Raw genomic sequence first — 14,465 nt, forward strand, 5'->3', positions numbered from 1 at the left:
CATGTTGTGAAAAACAATTTCAAGAGCTACCTCAACAATGGCGTGTACCACAATAGGCAAAAAGAGAAAGGATAGTTCTTCATCAAATTTTCAATGTTTAACTATTTAGTAAGAAAGCCTTGTCAATTTTGTTTTAAATTGTAATGTTCTTCAAGTTGCACATTTAGCTTAACTTTTTTTTTACCTTTTCTTTGAGTCTAGTTTCATTGCCAAAGCTCACAGTAATTAAGGCGGATCCAGCTCTCCCTGAAGTTGGAGTGCCTTTAACACTTTCCTGCAAAGCTTATGGATTCTATCCAGAAGGAAATCAAATATTCTGGTTCAAAGAATTTGATAAAATTGAAGATGTATCTAAAGAAGGAATTAACACAGGAAAAAGTGAATTGGATACAGTCAGTGGTTTGTACTCGCGATCATCCCAGTGGAAATTTAAACCAACTGCTGGCGATCATAGGAAAGAATTCAAAATGCAAATCCTTCATTCTGACACTTCAAGCAAGCCTGTAACAGCCAGTTATATTTTGAAATTAAAAGGTGAATACTATTCCAACAAGACTGCAAGCATGTAGTACCATAAGAATATGTTGGAGTAGGCCATTTGGCCCATCATGGCTGCTCTCCCATTCAATAAGATGATAGCTGGTTTTTTACTGCAGTATCACATTCCTCCACTGGTCCTTGGTCCCATATTTCCCTTTGTATCTGAAGATCTATCAATTTCTGCCTTGAAGGCAGCCTTCATGGCTCCCTTGCCACCCTCTTTATGAAGAAATTTCTTCTCGTCTCCAAACCTTATTTTGAGACACTGATTCTTGGCATATCAGCCAGTCAAAACATCAATTGCACATTATCCCTTGTCCAGCCTCATAAGAATTTTGCACGTTTCAATGAGATCATCTCTCATTATCACTCAGTTCTGAAAAGTACACCAGTACACTACTTGGTGCTACCCCACAGAGCACAATGCTCTTGGCCCTGGAGTCTGAACACTCACAGGTACATAATCCTCTGTAATTTAAAAGCGACATCCGCTCAGGCTGCGTGCCTGGAACCTGGCATATCAGCGGGAATAGAACTGCAGTCTCCTCTGTGTGCAGCTCGGTGTGGAGAGAACCATGGAGGCAGTATGCAGAAGCTGTCTCTGAGGGCTGGTGCTTGAAGGGCTAGGACAAGTGGGGCAGTCATCCAGCGCTAAGATGCGGGGCTCAGTGCATCCTGGCTGAGGTGGTGAGTGTGGGCTGTTGTTCCAATTTCAGAAATAAATGCACTAGAATTTGTCCTTAGTAACAAAGCAGTGAAGCAGCTATACACCTGCTGATATTGAGAAGATCTCAGAAACCAACTAGCAATCACTGCCGTGTGATCTTCTCTCTGCTGCGGCCTTCTGCTGCAGATGGCAGTTCAGCAGGATCCTCGATGCCAAACAGCTGTTTGATCATCAGATCTGATGACCAGTCATCAGAGTGGAACATGGGAAGTAATTTGTAACTGGCACAATTGGTGAAATAATGATTGGAACAATACTTTTGAATGTAGGAGAGGCTTAAGTATCATAAGGAGGAATTTTAAAATTCCTTGTGTTTGGAATAGTGATGTAATGAAAGTAAAATATGAAATGATAGGGCTGGTTAGTTTGCAAGCAAATAACTATAGTTAAAAGCTCCATTGATAACTTGCACAGACAGGGGTAACAATACACAATATTTTCATGGATTTTAGAGTGGAGCTGGTTCTTGAATAACTTAAATTTGCCTCACTTCAAGTGGCTTCGTGTGGTTCCACTAGAGAAGGCTGGGAGGTGTGTGGTGAGTAGTAAGGGAGAAGGAAGTCTTGTTGCCGTGGTAAGTACTGAGAGAACCAGAGCAAGAATGAGAGTGGGAAGCAGTTTAAAAAGTTAGGCCCATTGTTGTTGTTCCTGTTCTTGTTGCTGTGGTGAGTTGATAGGCTTGTTGATTATCTGATTGGATAATTAGGCAGCAACTGCCAATAAAAAGAAGTGGAGCAGCCATTATTGGAGAGGATAGTGTTAGAGTGAGGAGCTGAGGCTTTGGCTCAAGAGGCTTCGGCGTAAAGTGGCAGAGTAGGTGAGCGGAGGCTTCTGGTAGGTTCTCTTTGTTAGTTGTTATTTCCTTTGTATAGAACAGTGGGAATGGCAGTCAGGGCAGAAGTATGCTCCACCTGTAGGATGTGGGAAGTCAGGGAGACCTCCAGTGTCCCTGATGACTACACCTGCAGGAAGTGCATGCAACTGCAGCTCCTTCCAGACCACGTTAAGGAGCTGGAGCTGCAGCTGGATAAACTCCGGATCATTTGGGAAGCTGAGGAGATGATAGATTGGAGTTACCAGGAGGCGGTTACATCTCGGGTGTGGGATGCAGGTAGTTGGGTGACCGTTAGGGAAGGGAAAAGTAATAGGAACTGTATATATAAATAGACTTTAGCAAGGCATTTGACAAAGTTCTCCATGGTAGGCTCATCCAGAAAGCCATGATATATGGGATCCATGGAAAACTATCTGTGAGCATTCAAAATTGGCTTGCCCACAGAAGGTAGAGGGTGATTATATTTGACCTGGAGGACAGTGACTAGAGGTATTCTGCAGGGATTCTGGGTATTCTGGGACCCCTGCTCTTTGTGATTTTTATAAATTACTTGGATGAAGAAGTGTAAGCGTGGGTTGGTAAGTTTGCAGATGACACAAAGGTTGGTGGTGTGGTAGATAATGCACAAGGTTGTCGTGGGTTGCAACTGGATATAGACAGGATGCAGAGCTGGTTGGACAAATGGCAGATGGAGTTCAATACGGAGAAGTGTGAAGTGATACACTTTGGAAGATTGAACTTGAATGCAGAGTACAAGGTTAATGGCAGGATTCTTAGCAGTGTGAGGAATAGAGAGATCTTGAGGTCCAAGTACATAGATCCCTCTAAGTTGCCATGCAAGTTGATAGAGCGGTTAAGAAAGCGTATGGTGTGGTGGCCCTTATTAGCTGGGGGATTCAGTTCAAGAGCCGAGAGGTAATGTTGAGGCTCTACTGAACTCTGGTTAGACCACACTTGGAATGTTGTGTTCAGTTCTGGTCGCCATATTATAGGAACGATGTGGAAGCCTTGGAGAGAGTGCAGAGGAGATTTACAAGGATGCTGCCTGGATTGGAGAGCATGTCTTGTGAGGAGAGGTTGAGCGAGTTTGGTCTTTTCTCTTTGGAGTGACAGAGGATGAGAGGTGACTTCATAGAGGTTTATAAGATTATGAGAGGCATTGACAGGGTGGACAGCCAGCATCTTTTCCCCAGGGTGGTAATGGCCAATACTAGAGGTCACCCGTTTAAGGTGCATGGAGGAGATGTTGGAGGTAGGTTCTTTTTACACAGAGTGGTGGGTGCCTGGAATGCACTGCGGGAGGTGGTGTTAGGGGCTGATGCAATAGGATCATTTAAGAGACTATTATGGATGCACATGGATGAAAGAAAAAGAGGTCCATGGGAGGTGAAGTAGAGAGGGGGATAGTTTGAATGAGGATAAGGTTAATCTATGTTGGCACAACATCGTGGGCCGAAGGTCCTGTACTATGCTGTACCGTTCCTATGTTCCATGTGCTTGCGCACTGATGGTGATCAGCATGCAACATGTGGTAATCTCAAAATGCTGCCAGTTTCATAGGGTAATGATAGTTAATGGCCATACTACTACAAAACCTTTTTTTTGCACTAATTATTTATTTTTATATCCCATTATAGATTTTATTGTCTTCAATGTAGACGTTTATAGATTTTTCTGTCTTTGCACTGTATTGCTGCAACTACACAACAAATCTGATTCTGAAACCAAAGTTTTTTTTTGCTTTACAATATTTTTATTAAATCCATGAAAAAAATACAAAGTACATGCATCAAAAAAGAAAGTAAAAATACTACTGAATACATTGTATTAAGTCATACTTTGGATTACAATACTCTAAATCAATAATCACATATAGTAGTTAGTTAATAAGAAAAGAAAAAATTGAAATATTTTATTACAAAAAAAGTCTACCCCCACTACCAAATCCCAAAGCTGTTAGATAGAAGAAACAGCAAGGAAAAACCTTAAAAAACATAACAGTGTCAGCCAATATCTGCATTTTAGTCCCCAAATCAGAGATTTTGAAAATAATTCATAAAGGGTCCCCACAGGGTTTGAAAGTCTAGGTTAGATTCAAAAACTGAACAGCGAATCTTCTCTAGATTCAAGCATGACATAACATCCCGTAACCATTGAACATGCGTAGGTGGGGTAGCTTCCTTCCATTTAAGCAGTACTGCATGTGTTTTTTTAAATATCGTCATATATTTCACTGCAGTAACCTTACAATTATAAAGTTGAGATGTGCATTGTTGTCATTTTTCCTTCAAACCTTTGGTGTCAACTAGATTTCTCCTTTTTGAAGCCAGCTTCACTGTCCACAGATTGGTGGTATCCCAAGTTAGCTGTGTTTATCAGTTCAGCAACATAAGTAGTTGTAATGTCAGGAGTTTGAAATATCATCACAAGCAAAATTTTTGCAGATTTTTGGATTTTATGGTTTAGCTGCTGTTTTCTTAAATATTCATTATATGGGGAAAAGACACTTCTATTTTTTCAATCTCAATATCAGCATTGTAAATGATTGTAGTCTCCTGAATTTCAACAGGAATTCCATATGTTGAAGACATCAAATGTGAGCCACAGACAGCTGCGTATGGCACAGAACTTGTTCTCAGCTGCAAGGTCTCCAACTTTATTGCAAAGAATATCCAAACAATGTGGATGAAGAGAGGAAACCAAATATCTGAAGGGGTCAAAATTGTGGGACCCGAGTTGGATGAAAATGGATGTCTTCAATTGTTGTCCTGCTTGCATGTAAAACCAACTGCTCAAGATTTTGGTGAAAGCTTTTCCTTTCAAGTGGAGAATTCCAATTTAAATAAGCCAATACAAAAACAGACAGTTTTAACTCTTCCAGGTATGTTTCACAGAGTCTCCCTTGGCTTCCCATGCTTCCCACCCCTCCCCTAGGTTTCAAAGTTTCCACTTTCTATTTATGTGTTGTACTTCATTTCTACAAGATTGAATTTTTGTAAAAAAAAAGGTGTCAAAATTACTTGATTCTGTAGTGCAATGACTGAGAGGCCCTCATTTGTGTCCCACTTTGCAACTGATTGTTGTGAGAAAATTGGATTTGGATAAGTTAGTTCAGAAAACTACCATTTTAATAAAAATGAGTGATGTATGATTTAAGGTGGTTTAAGTATACCGTAGAAATACAACTTCAAATAAATGCATCTTTTAAAATAACATTTCTGGAATCTAAATTCCATAAATGATTAAAATATTTTAAATGCTCAGAATCCAAATTGAATTTTTATGTTGGTCTTTCACCTTTGCAAAGCTTCCTTCTGATATATTATTCCAGTACTCCTCAGGAGTCTCTTTTCACAGTCTGTCACTGCATATTGTGGTGAAATGGCATATAAAAATGCCCATTACCACCTTTACTCGAATATCAGAGGAACCTTCTGTACAAATATGTGAATTGTGTATCTATGAAAATATTCCAATAATTCTGATAAATGTAATTTTGAAAATAGTTCACGAGCACTTAACTTTTCTGAATTTATGTCTGTTACAAACCAGATAAGTACCTTTTTTTAGTTTTTTCATATTTAAAAATTAATCAACTTGGTTTAGTGGCTAAGCACTCAACTACTTTTCTTTTTCAGCTTTATCTCCTTCCCTGTCTGTTATTAGAAGTGATCCAAAACTACTTAAAGTTGACCAGCCTGCAACATTCAGTGTCTCACTGACAGGCTATGTTCCTGCTAAATTCCAAGTAAAGTGGTTTAAAGATGGAAAGCTTTGTCAAAACGTGAAGGAAAACATTCCTGAGATTGCAGATGATGGTCTGTTTTCATCAGTTACAAGTTTAACGTTTGTGACATCAAAAAAGGATCATGAGAGTACTATCAGATGTGAGGTGCTTCATGAAGAGACAAAGAAAGTTCAAGAGAAAGATTTCAAATTACTCCTTAAAGGTGAATCTTGTTGTATTAGTGTTGTGTTCAGTGTGACGCATTTCATTAAAGTTGTTATAAATGCAATGTTGATTTCTTTACACATAAGGTATTAATGTCAATGTTTCTTGCACATCAAAATGGCACATTGAATAAACTAGTTTATTCTCAATGTCTGTTAAAAAAAAAAGATAAATTTGGGTGACGTCGATTGTTTAACATCTGGTTGGGTGAGATACTTGATATTCTAACTGTAAGGGTTGATTTGATTTGACTAATGTCAGATTTAATTAAGCCCCTTTTTTTTCTCTACAGATTGTGCTGAAGAGGAAGGTGATACCAGTAGAGTAGATGATGAAGGTAAAGTGTTCATTTTGAGAAGTTCCTGTTCTGTGCATGTTTACTTGAAATCCATTGTAGTGTCAAAATGGGGTTTTAGATTATTACACAAGACAAATGTTAGTATTTGGAATGGCAAATTTGAGTTGCTGTTTGTCAGCTGCCAGCCCATTTCAACACTCAGTCAATCTGTTACCTTCATGTCTTGGTTTTGCAGAGCCATCCACCCTGAAAAGGGTGGCAATGAATTGATGATTTTCCATTATTGCTCCTATTTGCACTCAGTTGTATCAATGATCATAATCAATGAATTTCCACAGTTTCTGGTGCCAACTTCAACATCTGAATATGCACACAATACCCTTTCGAGTATCCATATGAAAGCAAGAATCCGTGCTCAGGATCACTTCCCCTTTCTGCCAAGAGGCAATGGATCCTGACTCTGGTCAAGAACCTCTTCCAGCATGCATCCCACACTGTCGTCTTCTGCACATTGATCTGTGCATTAACCACTAAGCTCCCTCTTGCTCTCAATTGCAATTGTATGTCTTGGCTCTGGTCAATGGAGGGAGGGAATGAGTGTGGTTCAGACCCTGAAATGCTGGCAAGGCAAGACTGGGTACACTGGCATCTGAGGCACTGCATTCAGAAGTACCTAGAAAAGAGAAGGATAATCTAGGTGAGTGTGTTTGGAGTGGATGTGATATTTTTATTAGTCTCTGAGAAAGTGGCGTCACAGGTAGACAGGGTAGTGAAGCAGGCATTTGGCATGCTGGCCTTCATCAGTCAAGGCATTGAGTATAGGAAGTTGGGGCATCATGGTGCAAGCTGTTGGTAAGGCCGCATGTGGAGTATTGTGTAGAGTTTTGGTTACTCTGTTATAGGAAAGACATCATTAAGCTGGAATGAGTGTAAAGAAGATTTATTGGAACGTTGCCAGGACTCAAGGGGATGAGACATAGGAAGAGGTTGAGGAGGCTGGGACTTTACTCGTTGAAGCAAAGGAGACTGAGAGATGATATTATAGAGGTGTATAAAGTCATAAGGGGCATAGTGAGGATGAATGCACACAGTCCTTTTCCCATGAAAGGGAATCAAAAACTAGAGGGCACAGGTTTAAGATGAGAGGGGAAAGCTTTAATAAGAGACCTGAGTGGCGGCAACTTCAGGCAGAGAATGGTACATATATGGAATAAGCTGCTGGAGGAAGTGGTTGAGGCAGGTTCAATAACATTTAAAAGGCATTTGAACAGGTACATGGATAGGAAAGGTTTAGAGGGATATACGCTAAATGTGGATAAGTGGGACTAGCTTAGATGGGCACCTTGGTCGGTAGGGATGAGTTCGGCCAAAGGGCCTGTTTCCACACTGTATTGCTCCATGACTCTATGGCATGACAGCTGGTGAATTTTCCTCAGATGTTCCATGTGCATGGTATTGCATATCTACCTGACTGCAACTGTTTACATGGAAAGTGGTAATTTAGTTTAAATGTTGGGAGTGGTAAGGATTAAAATAAGGCCTTTGTATATGAGTGCAGCAGTAAATATTGACTTGTGCAGATCTACATATTTGAAATGTCATTAAGGTTTTCATGTTATTCATTGTAAATTATATTCCAACAGATGAATCGGAGGAGATCTCGAATATAAAGTGCCACACAAAAGATCCTAAAGTTGGCCAACCAGTAACTCTTTCTTGCGATGTTAAAAGATATGCTTTAGAAGAGGCTCAGATCATCTGGTACAGAGATGCTTATCCTTTTGATGAAAAACAATTCACTGCAAACACACCATTTGAAAATGGTAGCGGTTTCACTACTGCACTAACTTATACACCAAAAGAAAAAGAAAAGAATGAGATCCAAGTTCAAATTGAAATTGATTTTCAAGTATATATTAGACATTTCAACTTGATATTAAGTTGACTTGATACGGCATTTTCTGGAAGAGTGAGCACTGAATAGTGATTTAAAATTAAAGACAGAGCTTTCAATCTGAGAATGAAATAATGTACAGTCAACCTCATGGGTACTTTTGCTTTTTACCACTCAGTATCCATTTACCATTCTGATTGTTAAAGTAACCCAATTCTGTTAACATATCTTTTACCTAAGTCACAATAGGAACATGTGTTGTATAATTGAGAGTCAGGCAATGATTGCAGGTGAAGGGAAATGGGCAGGAGAGTGCTAATTTAGTTGTGAGTGTGAGAAGAGAATAATTGAGGATAGCAGCCAGGAACTTGGGTACAAGTTTAATGTGTCTGAAAAGACACATTAAGCCACTGGAGTTTAATCATTTGTCTCCACCTATCTGGACAAATCCATCAGATGAACCATTTGGTACAAACAACTTGAACTCTTCTCACCAGAATGCACCTACCCGCAAGCAGTTGACTTGTGGGATGATGATTGTCTGCTCCCTTCACAACCTTTGCCCCCTGCTGAGCAAATGGATCAGAAGCACTTCCTAATTTCTTGAATTCTTTAATCTGTTGACATGTACAGTTTTGGTTTCCCGGTTATAGGGAAGGTGTCATTAAGCTGGAAGGAGTGTAAAGAAGATTTACAAGAATGTTGCCAGGACTCCAGAGCCTGAGTTATAGGGAGAGGTTGGGAAGGCTAGGACATTATTTCTAGGAGTGTTGGAGACTGAGGGTAACCTTGTAGACGTGTATAAAATCATGAGGGGCATAGATGGGGTGAATATGCACAGTCTTTTCCCCAGGGAAAGGGGATCAAAAACTACAGGGCATAGGTTTAAGGTGAGAGGGGAAAGAGAGAGGCAACTCCTCCACGCAGAGAGTGGTGAGTATAACCAGAGGGTCATGGATTTATGGAATTTTTTGCCATGTACAGCTGTGGAGGCCCGATCATTGGGGGTGTTTAAGGCAGAGATTGATAGGTATATAATTAGTCAGGGTATCAAGGGACATGGGGGAAAAGCCAGGAGTTGGGGATAGATGGCAGAATAGTTTAGCTCATGGTGAAGTGGGAACAGACTCGATGAGCTAAATGGCCTGCTTCTGCTCCTTTGTCTTGTGATATGGAACGAGTTGCCAGAGGAAGTGGTTGAGGCAGATATAATAACATTTAAAAGTGCTTGGACAGATACATGGATAGGAAAGTTTTAAAGGGATATTGGCCAATCATGGGCAACTGGGACTAGCTGAGATGGGCATCTTGATCGGCATGGATGAGTTGGGCCAAAGGGCCTGTTTCTCTGGTGCATTACACTATGACTCCACAATAACAACATTTTTTGTGCTCTGTTTCTTTAGTTAATAGAGCTGCAGCAAGTTACTTGATTTATATTGACAAACCGTATTTTTCTTTGATTTTCACCTCAGTGATAAAGTGGGGATTGAAACTGAATAAGTGTAAATTCAATTGTACAGGTGCCTTTTTTGAAAGAAGATTTGAACAGGTTCAGTGGTGATAACAATGTTTAACATTGTTGCAACTGAATCTCCAGCCCAGTATTATGTCAAAGTTTTAATATTTTGGGACTAACGTTAGGGCTACTGGAATTCAAATTATTGGCTCAGAATTTGCAGTCACAGGCCATTTAGTACCAGACACCAAAATGTAGCAATCCCTGTGGTGAGTGGATCCCCTTTTCTGACATTGATTGTCAGCAATTGTTGGTTCAAGTGGGTCTCTGCTATCCAGTATTGTGACACCAGAAATTGCAGTTGCATCAGAATTTTCATGTACTATTTACAGAGATTTTTTTTTAAAATTTGAAGTTTTTTTAAAGTGTTTTAAGCATTTCGTACATTAGTAATTAGATATTAACTCATTTGAAAATGAAGAAGCTCAAAGGTAATCCATAAATGTTCTTGTATTTTTGAAATATTAATTTATTACATTACATGTAAATTCTGTTTCACTTTGGGGAGTATAGTAATTTTGCCCTATTATACAATTTAAAAACTTGCCTTAACAATGTATGTGAAATATCTAACCTTTCATGTGTTAGACTAAGTTTAGATTCATATCAGCTGAAGTGGTGGCCCATGGAGGTGTAAATTACTCTCAGTTTCACAAAGATCAAGGAAACTCCTGATAAATGTGATGTACTAGGTTTTGATAGGCCATCTAGTACCTGGAAGTTTGGTTCAGGTAAAGCAACGAAGGGATCACAGAAATAAATACACCAATCACTGAAAATGGCACCACTGGTTAATAAGGGGTTAAAAAGTGCAAACAAGCATTTGGCTTTAGATTGGTGGAAAGAGAATCAAAGGTTGCACCGAGAGAATTAGATGAGGAAAAAGCTGGAAGAAGTTCTGGTGGAGCATAAACAGCAGATGCATTGTTGGGCTGAAGGTCCTTGAATCCGTGTGGTATGTCCTATTTATTATCCCGTAAAAATATATTATTATCAAACCCATTTGAATTCTAGTACAGCAAATAAAGGATGGCCATGAAGTTAGGGAATCTATTGCTGCTTATGGCTTGTATGTATGAATGTTACTGCCACCTGATAATTGCCCCTGGTGTTTGTGAATCGATATGAATTTTTAATTGTCAGATTATCTATCATTCTTTGATAATTGTATTGGTATCCAACTTGACAAACATATTCTGTTAACAAAGTCACTTAAGTTGATAAAATCTCTTAGACATATTTTCAGTTATTTTGATGCATTTAATAAATATTTACTGTTATTTTATTGAACATGTGTGAATTGTTGAGACTGTCACAGCAGCCGCTTCCACAGTTGGAGATATCCTGCACCAGGTCTGAACTGGGCACAGGATCTTACTGATATCCTTGTGATGGTTTGTTATACACTGGACACGAACAATCTACGCAAAGGTGCACTTCATTGTGTGTTTCGATGTACGTGAAAGAAATCTTGTCTTATTCCAGTAATTATGTCAATGCAAATGAGAACCCAGTCTTTAAAAACCACTTGTTGAAATGTAAACTGCGAGCAGTAATCAGTTTTGAAATTAAAAGGACAAGTTTGTAAACAAATGGCATTGTACAGAGCACAGACTACTGGCCCACAGCAGGAGGCTGCTCAAGCGATATGGTTTGCAAAGTGACATGACTGTGTGGTGTTATCGTTTGCATCAGTCAAACGTAAGGAGCTGGGGGGATGTTAAATGTCTGGCATCAGGTAACTTATAAGTTATTTTGCATCATTGTGATCAAGGAAGGTTCCAGACCAGATCTGTTTTGTCACTCAGCAGATCAAACATGTTCAAAGGCATATTTGCTCTGTCTCAATAATTGGGGTATTTGTGTACCCGAGAGTCAGCCCCACAACACTAATGTTGGGTGTCGGGGTTCTCTGTATTCAGAAACTTTGAGACCATCCATGTGAATTACCTTGTCCCAGCCAAAGTGTTTGAATATTCAGAGGTGTCTTGTCAGTTACAATGTGCTCCTATTGTAAATATGTAATTCAATGGAACCATTTATTGGACTCAAAAATATTGAAGCAAACAGTGTCATTGGAGCTATTGAACTTGCATCGAACTATCTTCTGTTATCTTTGTTCTTCAGAGTATAAAAACGATGTACTCTGAGTTTGCAGAGATTCTGCTGAAAGGCTCTCCAAGAGAATGCCTGCTTCTTGTAATAAATATAGAGCTTTATATCTACTATCTTCAGTCTCCATGTGGCTTAGTCAAAATCATAGCCCCAGCATAATGCAGGAGCACCAACCCTGGACTACAGGGCATTGGTTTAAGGTGAGAGGGAAAATTCAAAAGGGACCTTCTTCACGTAGAGACTGGTGAGCGTATGGAATGAGTTGCCAGAGGAAGTGGTTGAGAAGGATGCAATAACAACATTTAAAAGTGCTTGGACAGGTACATGGATAGGAAAATTTTAAAGGGATACAGTCCAATTGTGGGCAAACGGAATTAGTTTAGATGGGTATCTTGGTCGGCGTGGATGAATTGGGCCAAAGGGCTGTTTCTGTGGTGTATTACTCTATGAATCTACAATAACAGCATTCTTTGCGGTTTGTTTAACAGAGTAAGTTACTTGGTTTATATCAACAAACCCTTGTTAAATTTTCATCTCAATGTAATAAAGTGGTGATTGAAACTGAATAAGTGCAAATTCAGTTGGACAGGTGCCTTCACTTTTTTGAAAGATTTGAACAGGTTCAGTGGCGGTAATGATTTCCAGTATTGTTGCAACTGAATCTCCAGCCCAGTATTATTACAAAGTTTTAATATTTTGGGACTAACATCAGGGCTGATGTAATTCAAATTATTGGCCCAGAACTTGCAGTCACAGGCCATTTAGTACCAGTCACCAAAAATGTAGCAATCCCTGTGGTGAGTGGATCCCCTTTTCTGACTTTGATTGTTAACAATTATTGGTTCAAGGGGGTCTCTGCTATCCAGTGTTGTGACACCAGAAATCTCAATCGTATCAGAGGTTTCATGTGTTGTTTACCTGGAGATGGTCATACAATTTGTAATTTTTTTTAGTCATTTCGTACATGAGCAATTAAATATTAGAACATTTGCATGTAAGTAAGCTTGAGGGTAAAATATAAATTTTCTTGTACATGTAATTTTGGAAATATTTTAAAATAAATTTCCATTTAGAACAGTAATTTTACCTTGTACAATTTAAAAATTTAACATTTGACTTGTTACACACATGGTTTTTGTGTATAAGTAGCTTAAATTCATATTAACTGAAGTGGTGGCCCATGGGCATGTACATAATCAACGCTTGTATGTAAATCCTGAAGTTGCTCTCAGTTTCACAGAGATCAAGGAAACAGCTGATAAATATGATGTACTCTGTTCTGGTTGGCCATGTAGCACCTGGAAGTTTGGGTGAGGTAAAGGAACAAAGGGATCTCCGAGTACAAATGCATCAATCACTGAAAATTGCACTGCTGATTAACAAGGGTTTAAAAGCAGCGACCATGCACCTGGCTTTAGATGAGGGGAAAGGGAATAAGGAGAACTAGGTGAGAAATAAACTCACCAAGAGAGTTACCATAGAACCATACAGCACAAAACAGGCCCTTTGGCCCACCATGTTGTGCTGCCCATCAAACCACCCTCACACTATCTAACCCTTTCCTCCCGCATATTCCTCTATCTCACATTCCTCCATGTGCCTATCCAACAAATTCTTGAACCTGTCCAATGTATCTGCCTCCACCACCACCCCAGGCAGTGCATTCCATGCGCCAACCACTCTCTGGGTGAAAAACCTCCCACCCATAACCTTACAGCCATGCCCCCTCGTCCTGAGCATTGGTGCCCTGGGAAGGAGGCACTGGCCGTCTATCTATTCCTCCCAATATTTTATATACCTCTATCATGTCTCCTCTCATCCTCCTCCTTTCCAGTGAATAAAGCCCTAGCACCTTAAGCCTGTGCTCATATTCCATACGCTCTAATTCAGGCAGCATCCTGGTAAATCTCCCCTGCACCCTCTCCAACGCCTCCACATCCTTCCTATAATGCGGCAACCTAAACTGAACACAGTGATCTAACCAGAGTTTTGTAAAGTTGCATCATCACTTCGCGGCTCTTAAACTCAATCCCACGATTTATGAAAGCTAACATCCCATAGGCCTTCTTAACTGCTCTATCCACCTGTGAGGCAACTTTCAGTGAACTGTGAATATGAACCCCCAGATCCCTCTGCTCCTCTACACTGCCAAGTACCTTGCCATTTACCTTGTACTCTGCCCTGGAGTTTGTCCTTCCAAAGTGCACCACCTCACACTTCTCCAGATTGAACTCCATCTGCCACTTGTCAGCCCAGCTCTGCATCCTATCAATATCCCTCTGTAAGTTCCGACAGCCCTCCACACTATCCACAACACCGCCGATCTTAGTGTCGTCCGCAAACTTACTAACCCAGCCTTCCACCCCCTCATCTAAGTCATCTATAAATATCACAAAAAGTAGAGGTCCCAGAACCGATCCCTGCAGGACACTGCCCTCCAATCCGAGGGCACTCCTTCCACCACAACCCTCTGCTTTCTACAGGCAAGCCAATTCCTAATCCACACAGCCAAGCTTCCCTGGATCCCTTGGCCTCTGACCTTCTGAAGAAGCTTACCATGAGGAACCTTATCAAACGCCTTACTA

General features: G+C 40.1%; 1 protein-coding gene across 3 annotated transcripts in view; it reads left to right on the top strand.

The window, feature by feature from the left end:
• Positions 1–12,871, top strand: part of LOC127577613 (uncharacterized) — an 84,257-nt gene extending 71,386 nt beyond the window's left edge. For 2 of the 3 annotated variants that reach the window (XM_052028907.1, XM_052028906.1), the window contains exons 8-12: positions 202–534; positions 4,672–4,983; positions 5,741–6,052; positions 6,347–6,391; positions 7,996–12,867. In XM_052028907.1, the coding sequence (XP_051884867.1) occupies positions 202–534; positions 4,672–4,983; positions 5,741–6,052; positions 6,347–6,391; positions 7,996–8,297 (1,304 nt within the window). In that variant the 3' untranslated portion in view covers positions 8,298–12,867. Of the gene's footprint in view, positions 1–201; positions 535–4,671; positions 4,984–5,740; positions 6,053–6,346; positions 6,392–7,995 lie in introns of all 3 variants that reach the window. The other variant, XM_052028905.1, reaches the window with a different exon arrangement.
• The last annotated feature ends 1,594 nt before the right edge of the window (positions 12,872–14,465 follow it).

Source organism: Pristis pectinata, chromosome 14, assembly GCF_009764475.1.
Source record: "Pristis pectinata isolate sPriPec2 chromosome 14, sPriPec2.1.pri, whole genome shotgun sequence".
Classification (NCBI taxonomy): domain Eukaryota; kingdom Metazoa; phylum Chordata; class Chondrichthyes; order Rhinopristiformes; family Pristidae; genus Pristis; species Pristis pectinata.